Source organism: Pseudophryne corroboree, chromosome 2 (genome assembly GCF_028390025.1).
Source record: "Pseudophryne corroboree isolate aPseCor3 chromosome 2, aPseCor3.hap2, whole genome shotgun sequence".
Classification (NCBI taxonomy): Eukaryota; Metazoa; Chordata; class Amphibia; order Anura; family Myobatrachidae; genus Pseudophryne; species Pseudophryne corroboree.
The window spans coordinates 161,605,929-161,619,104 of NC_086445.1; the positions used below are offsets into that span (position 1 = coordinate 161,605,929).

The 13,176-nt window shown below is 44.0% G+C and overlaps 2 protein-coding genes across 3 annotated transcripts in view; one reads left to right on the forward strand and one right to left on the reverse strand.

Moving 5' to 3' along the window:
* The window catches only part of LOC135005292 (phosphatidylinositol 3,4,5-trisphosphate 3-phosphatase TPTE2-like), a 295,357-nt gene extending 290,545 nt beyond the window's left edge, over positions 1–4,812 (reverse strand). Inside the window, exons 1-2 of the mRNA XM_063951927.1 lie at positions 4,797–4,812; positions 2,958–3,024 (exon numbers count right to left, since the gene is read on the reverse strand). The gene's annotated coding sequence lies outside the window, so the exon portion shown is untranslated. The remainder of the gene's footprint in view (positions 1–2,957; positions 3,025–4,796) is intronic.
* The window catches only part of LOC135005405 (fibrinogen-like protein 1), a 149,052-nt gene that overhangs the window by 123,814 nt on the left and 12,062 nt on the right, over positions 1–13,176 (forward strand). For both annotated transcript variants that reach the window (XM_063951930.1, XM_063951929.1), the window contains exons 4-6: positions 5,886–6,045; positions 9,108–9,205; positions 9,292–9,380. In XM_063951930.1, coding sequence (XP_063808000.1) covers positions 5,886–6,045; positions 9,108–9,205; positions 9,292–9,380 — 347 coding nt within the window. The remainder of the gene's footprint in view (positions 1–5,885; positions 6,046–9,107; positions 9,206–9,291; positions 9,381–13,176) is intronic.

Genomic DNA, 13,176 nt, shown 5'->3' on the forward strand with positions numbered 1-13,176 from the left:
CGCCAAAATCCCGACATCGGTACAATGCCGCCACCAGAATACCGGTGAGGTAGGTGATTCTCCCGCTGTGAGTGTCCACGACATCCATAGAGGGAGAATAGAACCTGTGGCGAACATAGCGAGCCACCATGCCCGCAAGGGGCCTCAATGCACTCTCCCCGCTGCTGGCATTGTGGTGGACGGGATGCCACTGTTAGTATAGTGACAGCTGGCATCCCGTACACCGGGATCCCATACCGATCCCTGTCAGAGAATGACTGTACCTTTCATTAGCAGTGTTACATCCAGTAATAATGGTGTAAAAGAGCAGTTAGTAGGCTGTAACTATCAATGTAGTCTACAGTGAGTGTTGTGTAGGTAGTCTACAATGTAGTCTACAGTGAGTGTTGTGTAGGTAGTCTACAATGAGTGTTGTGTAGGTAGTCTACAGTGAGTGTTGTGTAGGTAGTTTACAATGTAGTCTACAGTGAGTGTTGTGTAGGTAGTCTACAATGTAGTCTACAGTGAGTGTTGTGTAGGTAGTCTACAGTGAGTGTTGTGTAGGTAGTCTACAATGTAGTCTACAATGAGTGTTGTGTAGGTAGTCTACAGTGAGTGTTGTGTAGGTAGTTTACAATGTAGTCTACAGTGAGTGTTGTGTAGGTAGTCTACAATGTAGTCTACAGTGAGTGTTGTGTAGGTAGTCTACAGTGAGTGTTGTGTAGGTAGTTTACAATGTAGTCTACAGTGAGTGTTGTGTAGGTAGTCTACAATGTAGTCTACAGTGAGTGTTGTGTAGGTAGTCTACAGTGAGTGTTGTGTAGGTAGTCTACAATGTAGTCTACAGTAAGTGCTGTGTAGGTAGTCTACAATGTAGTCTACAGTGAGTGTTGTGTAGGTAGTCTACAATGTAGTCTACAGTGAGTGTTGTGTAGGTAGTCTACAATGTAGTCTACAGTGAGTGTTGTGTAGGTAGTCTACAGTGAGTGTTGTGTAGGTAGTCTACAATGTAGTCTACAGTGAGTGTTGTGTAGGTAGTCTACAGTGAGTGTTGTGTAGGTAGTCTACAATGTAGTCTACAGTGAGTGTTGTGTAGGTAGTCTACAGTGAGTGTTGTGTAGGTAGTCTACAATGTAGTCTACAGTGAGTGTTGTGTAGGTAGTCTACAATGTAGTCTACAGTGAGTGTTGTGTAGGTAGTCTACAGTGAGTGTTGTGTAGGTAGTCTACAATGTAGTCTACAGTGAGTGTTGTGTAGGTAGTCTACAATGTAGTCTACAGTGAGTGTTGTGTAGGTAGTCTAGTACAGTGTAGTCTACAGTGAGTGTTGTGTAGGTAGTCTAGTACAGTGTAGTCTACAGTGAGTGTTGTGTAGGTAGTCTAGTACAATGTAGTCTACAGTGAGTGTTGTGTATGACCTCATGTGAGGTAATACAGGTCTGGGACTCAGGGTCGACACCAATTAGGTCAACACCAATTGGTCTACACACCTTATGTCGACACTAGAAATAGGTTGACATGGACAAAAAGCCAACGTCAACATGGTCGACATGGAAAAAGGTCGACATGGGGTTTTTATGGGGGGGTTGTGTCATTTTCTTCGTAATGTGACCGGGAACCCCAATTAGTGCACAGTCTTCGCTCTCCATGCTTCGGGCAAGGTTACCGTTCACAATCATAGTCCACGTGGATCGTAAAGTATGAAAAAGTAAAAAAAAAATTAAAAAGTGAAAAACTCAGTCGACCTTTTTCCACGTCAATCTTGTTCATGTCTACCTTTTGTCCGTGTCGACTTAAGGTGTGTCGACCAATTGGTGTCGGCCTGGAGTCCGGATACCATGTAATACATAGGTCACATGACATGCTGTCAAAACTGCAAGTTAAACATATTTACACCAACGAAAAGTATTAACCATATACAGTAACGGTTCTTGCCACGGGCAAGCAGGCTTTTTGTCCGGGGCGCCACTGTCCCCAGGGCGCCAAGGCAAGAGCCGCTACTGATCCCCGCTCCCCGGCTGCAGCAGGCGCCATGGGCTGTGTGGGCACCCGCTGCAGCCGGCTCCACTGACAGACACTAGAGGTCATAATTGAACTCTAGTGTCAGTGCGGCGCTGCTATGGGAGAGACGTCATGAAGTCTCTCCCATAGAGAGGAGTCGGCAGCCGGAGGGCAGCACAGCAGCGGTCCGGAAGCAGGAGCGCGGCTGGTAAGTATTGTGTAGTTGTTGGTTTTTTTATTGTGTGTGTCTGTAAGTGGCGCTACTGGGTCACAACTACAGGGGTCACAGCTACTGGGGCACAGCTACTGGGGGCAAATCTACTGGGGGCACTGCTACTGGGGGCACAGCTACAGGGGGGCACAAGTTCAGGGGGATAACTGTGGCCACGCTCTATTTTACCGGGGGGGGGGGGGGGAATGGCCACAGGAAACTTTTGCCCTGACCGTATATAAAACTGGATACTAGAGTAGCCCTCCTGATCATAGCTATACTATAGAGCAGACCAGTGATGTAGCCTATGTCCCACTATTGAAATATATCTTACGAGTTACTTTATCTAATGAGGAGTATTCCCAAATGTGTCAGTAATACTGCTATATACGTTAGGCATCCATATCTTAATGCGGGCTCTTTTATGGGAGAGAATTGCCAGAATCAGTAGATAGACCATAAGGTCATTTATTTTTTGGGGTCCAAATTGTTTTTATTAGTTTTTCCATATACATACAGTATTTTCAAGTACAGTAAAGGTACAGAAAATAGCAAGAGGAATAAAACACAGCAGAGCATTCATTGATCCACCACAAACAAAGCCCTTCATACAGGAAGTATCTCATTTACAAAAGACAGGAACGACGATCATATTTTAACTTAGTGAGTTCACAGTAACTCAGCTGATTAAATAATAGTCACCATTGGCCATTCCTTTAACAGATCTGCCATGAAAAGTCAGTTTACCTCTGAATAATGTATTTTACCTTAGTAGTTCATAGCAGATTATTTCATTTTGGGAGATAGTGGAACGTAGTCATAGTAGTTTAAATCCTAAACATAATGAAAAATAAAACAGAAATAAAGTTGTCATGGTCTTCTTGGTTACAAAAACACAGCAAAATGTAACATAACAATAAGCTTCAAAGACAATACTTGATTAATAGCCCATCTGAATGCAAAAAGGTTATAACTGAAATAAAAAATAAATAATAATAAAAAATGTTTTGCAGAGGAGGGGAGTCACAGCCACCTTTTTTTTATTAAAGACCATAAGTGAAGGAGAATATTCTTAGAAGAGATATAGGAAAATAATTCTCACAACAGATACTCAGTGTATTCTACGACCAAGACATTTCAAATAGAGATGAGCGGGTTGGATAGGACTCAGTTCTCCCCTCAAAGTTTCAGTCTTAAAGCGAGGCACAGCGTCATTTGGAAATTTCGGGCCTCGTGTATTATGGATTGCATATACAGTATGATATATATACTGACTGATTCAATACTTTAGTACCACTCTGTCAAGAGTAAAGTCTGTAAAAGCAGTTAGGCTAAAAGCAGATCAGAAGCTGCACAAATCCCTCCAACTAGTGGGAATCTCATTGTTTATGATGAAGGTGAATAAAATATTATTATTATTATTATTATTATTATTATTACAAAATGTGTGTAGTTTTATTCATTCTATGGGCGGTATTCAGTTCTTTTCACACCCTTCCACACCTGTTCTGTTTCTGCTGACGGGCGTGATATCATAATTTCCGCTCGCTACCCTGGGCTCCCAAACCTTTACACAGCTAAACCTGATTACTTTGGGTGCAATATGTGTGATAACGGGGATCACTTTAGGAAGGAGATTGGGTGTGATATATAATTTGAATACCGCCTTATGTATTTGTAACCTAAATCTGGAGCTAACTGTCTGCTGTAGATTTAAAGGAGATCCATCCAAATTAAATATTTCAGGGGAGATATATCAGGCCTTCTAAAGAATGCAATTAGATGTGTTGCCCATAGAAACCAATCAGAGTTTAGTTATCATTTTTACAGAACATACTAGATACTGTACATTTTACTGTAGCTACAATCTGATTGTTTGCAATGGGCAACAAGTCTACTTGTTCTCTTTTGGGGGGCATATGTATCAAAGCGGGGAGAGAGAAAGTACCAACCACTCAGCTCCTAACTGTAATTTTTCTAATAGACTGTAACATGACAGAAGCTTACTGGTTAGGGCTTTATCTCCCTGTACTTTGGGGTCTATTCATGAAGAGTGGAGAGGTGAGCCTGTGGAGAAGTGGCCCATGGCATCCAATCAGCTGCGCCGTACAATTGTATAGTATGCAAATTAGAAATGTTACTTCTATGCTGATTGGTTGCCATGGGCAACTACTCCACACGTTTCACTGCTTCATAAATAGACCCCTCTATCTGTCTCCCAGCTTTGATAAACATCCCTCTAGGTTTGCTAAATCTCCTACATATTTAAACTATCCCTTGATTACAAGAACGGCAGGGTTCAAGCTATTCATGAGATGCCCCCCCTCACACAACCAGCACCTCACTTACAGCTAATTCTGCAGTATCCGGCAGCAGTGTAATTACAGCTCTTCTGACTCTTTCAAACTAATGATATGTGTCAAGAACATAATTGAATAACGTCTTTGATGAAGAGATTGAACTGATAGATCTCAACCAATTGGACAATTGTCTGTCTAAACTGGACATTAGTCTTGTTGTCTGGCGCTGAGCTGGAGAATAAGCACGTGTGATGGAATCTTTATAGCTTAGAAGGTAGTGTCAGGTATCTTGCATGTCTAACTTACCTTTGATGGGCATAATGTTCAGTTCTGGAGCAAGCCGTGGTTCATCATGGTGGCTGAAGCAAACTAAACAACTAAAGCTGGAGCAGTTACTTATACACATGCCAGATCTTTGTGATGTCAGCATGGACATTGTGACATCACAGGAGGCAATGCCTAGGTCATGTGGCATGCCCACCAATCAGCTGGTTACATTATCTCCCAATAAAATATAAATCTGCCGCTGCTGGGTCAGAGCACATTTTATAATCTATATATATGTTTCCATGACACGATGTTATCACCATACACCTCCACAAGTGGGCAATTCATTTCAGCTGCTGTTGTGCCCTTAGACGCAGAAATATAATCACACTACACACTTCAATGTCTGGCCATATTACCTCCAGCCTCCCCATCTTCCTACTGATGTTGGCACAGTATGACTGATATTAGGCACAGGCTTACTTGCTCTGGTATGGCAGGAAATTAGAATGAAATAGAGAACATTACACACAAGAGGTCTTGTTACCTTTCTTATTGGACCACCCTCTTATATCTAGCAGGTTTTGAAAAGGTATCAACTTCAAGAAAGGTCCTTTACAGGGGACTGCTCCATTCATGGAGGTCTCTGGTGGGATCCCTGTGTTACTGTAGAAGGGAGAGCAGTGCCCAGCAGTGACAGAAATCATGCTATCTGAGGCAGCAGGCTTTTATTGTCGCCAACCTGTTTGATAGTTACACCTTTTGTCTGTAGGACTGGCCTCCTGTTTAAGAATGTCCATAGTCTTGGCTCTGCTGTCCTACAGGAAGGGTGTTTGGGCACAAAACCTACCAAGATGTCCAATTAAGTGGTCAAGGTCACCAACTGAATCCTGATCTACCCACTTTCCCCATTTTAGTGCTTTAACAGCTTTACCCATCTATCTGGCTTACCAAGCGCCCACCAGAGGGACAGCGTATCTCCTAGTAGAGGGCAGAACAATTTCACAGATACTCTAAATAATATCCTCCCGCAGTATTACCTCAGTCCATTATGAATAATATGGTATAAAGGTTTGGCTAGAGTAGGTGATATCACATCACTTGAAGTTTAATTGACATTTCCCACAGATTGTGCAGCAGTGTTTGAAAGGAAAACAAAGGTGAGCGGCTACTATCGCATACAGCCACGTCCGCAGAGCGAGCCCTTCACTGTGTACTGCGACATGTCAGATGGAGGAGGATGGACAGTGATCCAGCGTCGCAGCAATGGCAAAGTCAATTTCAACAGGTAAAATAATGGGATCCGTACGTAATCTCACTGGACGGGATCCCGGCGGTCGAAATACCGACGCCGGAATCCCGACCGCACAATCCCGACAGGGGTGGCGAGCGGAACGCAGCCCCTTGCGGGCTCGCTACGCTCGGCATACTATTATATTCTCCCTCTATAGGTGTCGTGGACACCCACGGAGGGAGAATATGTCGGGATTGTGGCGGTCGGGATTCCGGCGTCGGTATTTCAACCGCCGGGATCCCGTCCAGCAGGATGTTGACCGCCTCCCAAAATAATAAGGTGTAGAATTTGAAAATGTTTTATATATATAACAATTTTCAGGTTTATGGACTAAAATACAAAAAAATGGATATAATTCAGAACATAGAGGAAGCTCTGGCGGGTTCTGAAAAGATCACTGGACCAGTAATAAAACGAAGCCCAAAACATTCATGTCTGCTCACAGTAGAAAGTTACAATTGGCAAACTATAAACATATAATAGCTGTTTCATTACAGTTATACCATTTATACCATTGCTCAAATCACATGGCAATTTAACTGGGTAATACCCAAAAGGATTTGTAAATGAGAAACTTTATTATGTATTTCCTCATCTCTATTTTATTTTCAATGTTCACAAAATTTTACAACAGCAAGTCCATGACAGCTCAGGAGAGGACTATAAAGACAAAGGTGTAGGAGACAAGTCCCGTCGCTCTCATGATCTCTGTAACAATATAATCAAAGACATTAAGGCATCAGCTGGCCATATATGTTGCTATGTCAATTGGGCCACTGTGTGTTGTTGATAAGTAGGAGCATTTATTTTGGAGGATTGCGATCAGTCTATTTGTGCAATCATATTCTTACTACACCAATAGGCCACAAATTAAGGAACCTGGATGCCCAACTCATGTGGAACGTGATAGCTTCTCATCAGACTGTTTTCTGTGGTATTACAGGTTGAGAATCCCTTATCCAAAATTCTAAATCACACACTGTATTCATAATGGGCCTAATTCAGTAAGGATTGCAAACTAGCATGCTGACCGCCACCTTCCCCCCCCCCCCCTCCCCTCAACAAGCAGAAATTGCAAACACTTCGCAATTTCTGCTTTTTAGCAGGAAACAGAGCGTTCCCGCCCCCGCCTCACGGCCACCTCTACCTGATTGACAGGCAGAGGCGATTGTATTTTCTGCACCCCCTCCCCCCCGCAGAAAGTGCAGGCACATGCACAGGACGGGCACTGCACATGCGCCAACGGGGCAAACTTAATAATTCCGCTTGGATCGCGATTTGCAATCCAACCTGAATCATGTTTTCATTGTGCCTAATACAGCTGTTTTAGGCCTCCCTGGCAGTAAAGGAACATTTTGGTTTCCACTCTATGGCAGCTGCGTACAAGGGGGCTGTCACATACATTCTGTACCAGGTGGGCTGTCACATACATTCTGTACCAGGGGGCTGTCACATACATTCTGTACCAGGGGGCTGTCACATACATTCTGTACCAGGGGGCTGTCACATACATTCTGTACCAGGTGGGCTGTCACATACATTCTGTACCAGGGGGCTGTCACATACATTCTGTACCAGGGGGCTGTCACATACATTCTGTACCAGGTGGGCTGTCACATACATTCTGTACCAGGGGGCTGTCACATACATTCTGTACCAGGGGGCTGTCACATACATTCTGTACCAGGGGGCTGTCACATACATTCTGTACAAGGGGGCTGTCACATACATTCTGTACCAGGGGGCTGTCACATACATTCTGTACCAGGGGGCTGTCACATACATTCTGTACCAGGGGGCTGTCACATACATTCTGTACCAGGGGGCTGTCACATACATACTGTACCAGGTGGGCTGTCACATACATTCTGTACCAGGGGGCTGTCACATACATTCTGTACCAGGGGGCTGTCACATACATTCTGTACAAGAAGGCTGTCACATACATTCTGTACAAGGGGGCTGTCACATACATTCTGTACCAGGTGGGCTGTCACATACATTCTGTACAAGAAGGCTGTCACATACATTCTGTACAAGGGGGCTGTCACATACATTCTGTACCAGGTGGGCTGTCACATATATTCTGTACCAGGTGGGCAGTACAGGGCTCCTAATTCTTGCAGGTTTGTCTCCGAACAAAATCACTGAGGCTGATTTGGTAAATGCTGACTGAAAAATGTTAAAAAGTAATGTTGTAAGTTTGGTCCAGATAGTAGATACAACCAGACATGTGCACCATACATTCATACCGTAGGGAACTCAGGGGTCTATGTACTAAGACTTGGAGAGAGATAAAGTGGACGGATTATCAACCAACCAGCTCCCAACTGTCATTTTCCAAACACAGCCTGTAACATGGCAGTTAGGAGCTGATCGGCTGGTACTTTATCTCCGTCCAAAGCTTAGTACATAGACCCTTCAATCCTAAATCTTCTAAAACAGGCTGAAACATAGTAATGTGATGCTAAATGCATTCCGTCCAGAGATCCTATTAATGAGACCAATATCAGAACTACTGTATCTTGGGTTGAACAGTAACCAGAGGGTTTCTCCAGCTACAAAGGACCTTTCTCAAAGTTGCTACCTTATTTTCTTTTTCAAAACCTATCTACATACGAGGGTGGTTCACTAAGTAAAGCAACAAGACCCCTCTCATGTGTAATGTTCTCTATTTCATTTTAATTTTTATATGCTCTGCTAACCATCTGTATTTACAAGCACATTGGGTGTAGGTCAGTCAGCCTTTGTTAAACATGAATTGCACCAGATTCCTGGTAACAAACCCTTTGGAGAATTAAACACTTTTAAATCACTCTGCCATCGTTCATCAACTACAGACCTCTGCGCAACTGACCTAAAGGCACATTTTTTACCCAAGGAAATTGAACTAAAATTTTTTATTTATGTCATTAGTTGGGTAGTTTGAAAAGATGTAAGGCTTTAATGCAAGTCCAAATAGGAATTCTTATCTACGGACACTTTGCAATCAACAACTCTACCCCAGATCCTTCATATATACTGTATTTAACATAAACCTTCCCATTGCTTCCTAGGAACTGGCAGGAGTATAAAGAAGGGTTTGGTCTCTTTAAAAGCAGGAATGACGAACAATGGTTAGGGAATGATCACATTTATCACTTGTTGGACAAAAGTAAGTATATGGTTAATACCTTCTAGTTCTCACAGCAGAACTCCAAGATCATTGTGCTGATTGTAACTCACTTGATGACTCTGCAGGAGAAATGTCACTACAAATTGATCTCATGGACTGGCAGGGGAAAAAGAGATATGCAATCTACGATACTTTCAGGATTACAAACGAAGAGGTAAGACAAGGCAGTGTATTTAGCTCAACCTACAAAGTCTAACAGTATACTCGAATCTGTACATGTTCAGAAATAATACTGTTGTATAAAACATGATATCCATGTTCACTAATGCTTTATACAGTGACATAATGACAGATGATATCAAAGAAGGGGATGCAGTCACTATATGGGCTGTCAAGATCCCAGCGTTCAGGAGACCGACGCCGGAATCCCAAGAGCTGGTGAAACACATAGAGCCGGAAACCTGACTACCACCGGGTATTCCTACTCTGGCGTGAGGCAGTCACAATAGCTTGATAAGGAGCACTGAGTACTCACAGATTCATAGAAGCCCAGAGCCATGTTGGAGGCATACAACCACTCCTGTCTGGAGATCAATAGACCAGGCCAATATAGCAGCAGGCTTAGGGATTGCAGGCTATAGGGGGCACACAGCTGAAGATTACCCACAGAGGAACAGCTGAAACTTCTTCCAACCTATCCAGGTCCATGGCACCAACACAGGGGAGAGAGCAGGAGCCAGCTTATCTCCCAGAGGCACTCTCGGCAGAATAGCAGTACAGGAATATGTAGGCACAGGCAGTATATCCAGCACCAGGTAGATGGTATGCAGCCAAGATGGCCGTCCCAGCAGAGGAGGACTCCAGGGAGAACTGACACCTCCGTCCATGACAACAACCGAGTGGGAATGGAACATGTGGGGAGCGAAGTGAGCCACTGGGTCTGATGCGAGGTGAGTGCAGCAAGCCCGCGAGGGGACTCAGTGCCTCACAGTCAGGATTCCGGCAGAAGGGATGCCGCTGTCGGTATAGTGACAGCCGGCATATCATATGTAACCCCAAAGAAGGGAAGAGGAACACAAGGTTAAGTTTAAAGGGCTAGAAGACCTAAATCAGAATTTATTTCAGTAGGAAAAGGCAATCTATAACATTTTAAATGTATATATGAGCGTTCACCTACACTCTGAGGTAAGTAACGCTGTATTCATGTATTCTATGCAGTAGAGAGTCATTTATTATTACTAAGATTTTAAAGATCGAATTCAGTAGCAAAAGTCGGCAGTCTGGTTTGCACAGTGAGGAAAAAAATAAACATTTTTAAAGAGATATATTTTGGGGATAGCCCTTTTATATGGAATAATGGGGCAGATGTATTAACCTGGAGAAGGGATAAAGAAGTGATAAAGCAGTGATAAGCGCAAGGTGATAACGCACCAGCCAATCATTACAGATTTGAAAAATGACAGGAGCTGTACTGTGTGGTGTAACATATAGAAAGGGCACTACTGTGAGCAATATGGTGTGGTGTAATGTGAATAAGGAGCAATATGGTGTGGTGTAATGTAAAAAGGGGCACTACTGTGAGGAGTAACATATATAACGTAAAGTGGTACTACTGTGTGATGTAACGTGAATCAGGGACACTATTGCAGGATATATTGTGAATAAAGTTGCAGTACTGCGCGGCGTAATTTGAACTAGGGGTACTTTTGTGTGGTCATGCCCCTTCCCAGCAAGAACACGCCCTTTTTTGGGGCTGTGCGCCGAATGTGCGCACTGTTCCTCTTTAAAACATAGGGAGTAGGAGCACCAAAATGAGGACTGCTATGGGTGATGGTGCTGGAAAAGAGGTGCAGGGTTAGAGGCGGAACTAGCGGTGGTGCTAGGGGGCACAAGCCAAAATTTTGCCTAGGGCATCATATTCATTAGTTCCGGCTCTGTGTATATGTGAGCGTTCACCTACACTGTGAGGTAAGTAACGCTGTATTCATGTATTCTATGCAGCAGAGAGTTATTTATTATTACTAAGATTTTAAAGATTGAATTTAGTAGCAAAAGTCGGCGGTCTGGTTTGCACAGTGAGGAAAAAAATAACAGACATTTTTAAAGAGATATATATTGGGGATAGCCCTTTTATATGGAATAATGAGGCTGATTTATTAAGCCTGGAGAAGGGAGAAAGAAGTGATAAAGCAGTGATAAGCGCAAGGTGATAACGCACCAGCCAATCATTACAGATCATCACTTCTTTATCCCTTCTCCAGGCTTAATACATCTGCCCCAATATTTTTATTTTAGATTTTTTGGTTCTCAAACTTCCAATTGTGGAGCGACCTCTGTAAGTAACGCTCTGATCCTGTGGTTGGAATACCAGTGCTTTAGCCAACCAACATTTTACTATTATTTTTTTACTCACTATGATGAAAGCTGGAGATCTCTGTTCAATTGTGACTGCCATCAACGGGTGTGGTATGTTAGGTAGATTAGACTTAGGTCGACAGTGTCTAGGTCGACCAATATTGGTCGACAGTAAGTAGGTCGACATGGTTTCTAGGTCGACAGGGACTCTAGGTCGACATGTAGTAGGTTGACATGAGAAAAGGTCGACATGAGTTTTTTTACTTCTTTTTTTTTTTGTCGTTTTCCCCGTACAGTGATCGAGAACCCCAATTAGTGCACCATGTCCCCTCGCATGGCTCGGGAAAGGTTACCGTTCCAATTTGTAGTCCACGTGGATCGTAAAGTATGAAAAAGTTTAAAAAAAATGAAAAAATAATGTGAAAAACTCATGTCGACCTTTTGTCATGTTGACCTATAACATGTCGACCTAGAGTCCCTGTCGACCTAGACAGTGTCGACCTAAAGACCGGATCCCGCCATCAACACAGTTTAATCACCTTTAGCTAATTAGCCCCTCCCCCTTCCCAGAGCCACAGGGAAAACCACTACACTAATTTATATAACTGTAACAAAATTAGTTCTATCCCTAGTAGCCCAGTGGTAATATTGTACAAACGTGTGTATGGTTGCAGGGGCATCGGAACAGGGGGGGCAAGAGGGCAGATTGCCCTCCCCCAAATATGACAGAGGCGCAGGTGCGGGGGAGCACTTATCTCCGGATCCACGTGGGCGGCATCTACTTTAAAAATAGTCTACTACCGCAGGGTACTGTGTCCTCCTCCTATCTTCTATTCTGTCCTAGCCGGCTGTATCTCCTTCACAGTTACTACTGGGAGCAGGCGTGGTTATGGTCCAAGCCTGGCCACACCTCCTCCCAGTAATGCATTTGTGAAGGAGAGACAGCCGGCTAGGACAGAACATTAGATAGGAGGAGGACACAGCACCCTGCAGTAGTAGACTGTTTTTAAAGGAGATGCTGCCCGCGTGGATCCAGAGGTAAGTGCTCATCAGCACTGGGGTGGGGGACTAAAAAGGGGGAGGCCGGCACCATGGGGACACCAAAATTATATTTCTCATACGTCCTAGAGGATGCTGGGGACGCTTCAAGAACCATGTGGTATAGACGGGATCCGCAGCAGACATGGGCACTTTAAGACTTTGAATGGGTGTGAACTGGCTCCTCCATCTATGCACCTCCTCCAGACTCCAGTTAGATTCTGTGCCCAGTGAGACTGGATGCAAACTGAGGAGCTCTCCTGAGTTTCTCTGAAAAAGACTTTATGATAGGTTTTTTATTTTCAGGGAGACCTGCTGGCAACAGGCTCCCTGCTTCGTGGGACTGAGGGGAGAGAAGCAGACCTACTTCTGTGAGTTTCAAGGCCCTGCTTCTTAGGCTACTGGACACCATTAGCTCCAGAGGGTCTGATCGCTAGGTACGCCCTAGATGCTCGTTCCCGGAGCCACGCCGTCACCCCCCTTGCAGAGCCAGAAGACGGGTGAGTAGAAGAAGATCAGAAGACTTCAGTGACGGCTTTGAGGTACCGCACACACAGCAGCACTACAGGGTGCAGGGCGCAGGGGGGGCACCCTGAGCAGCATAAAACCTCACAAAT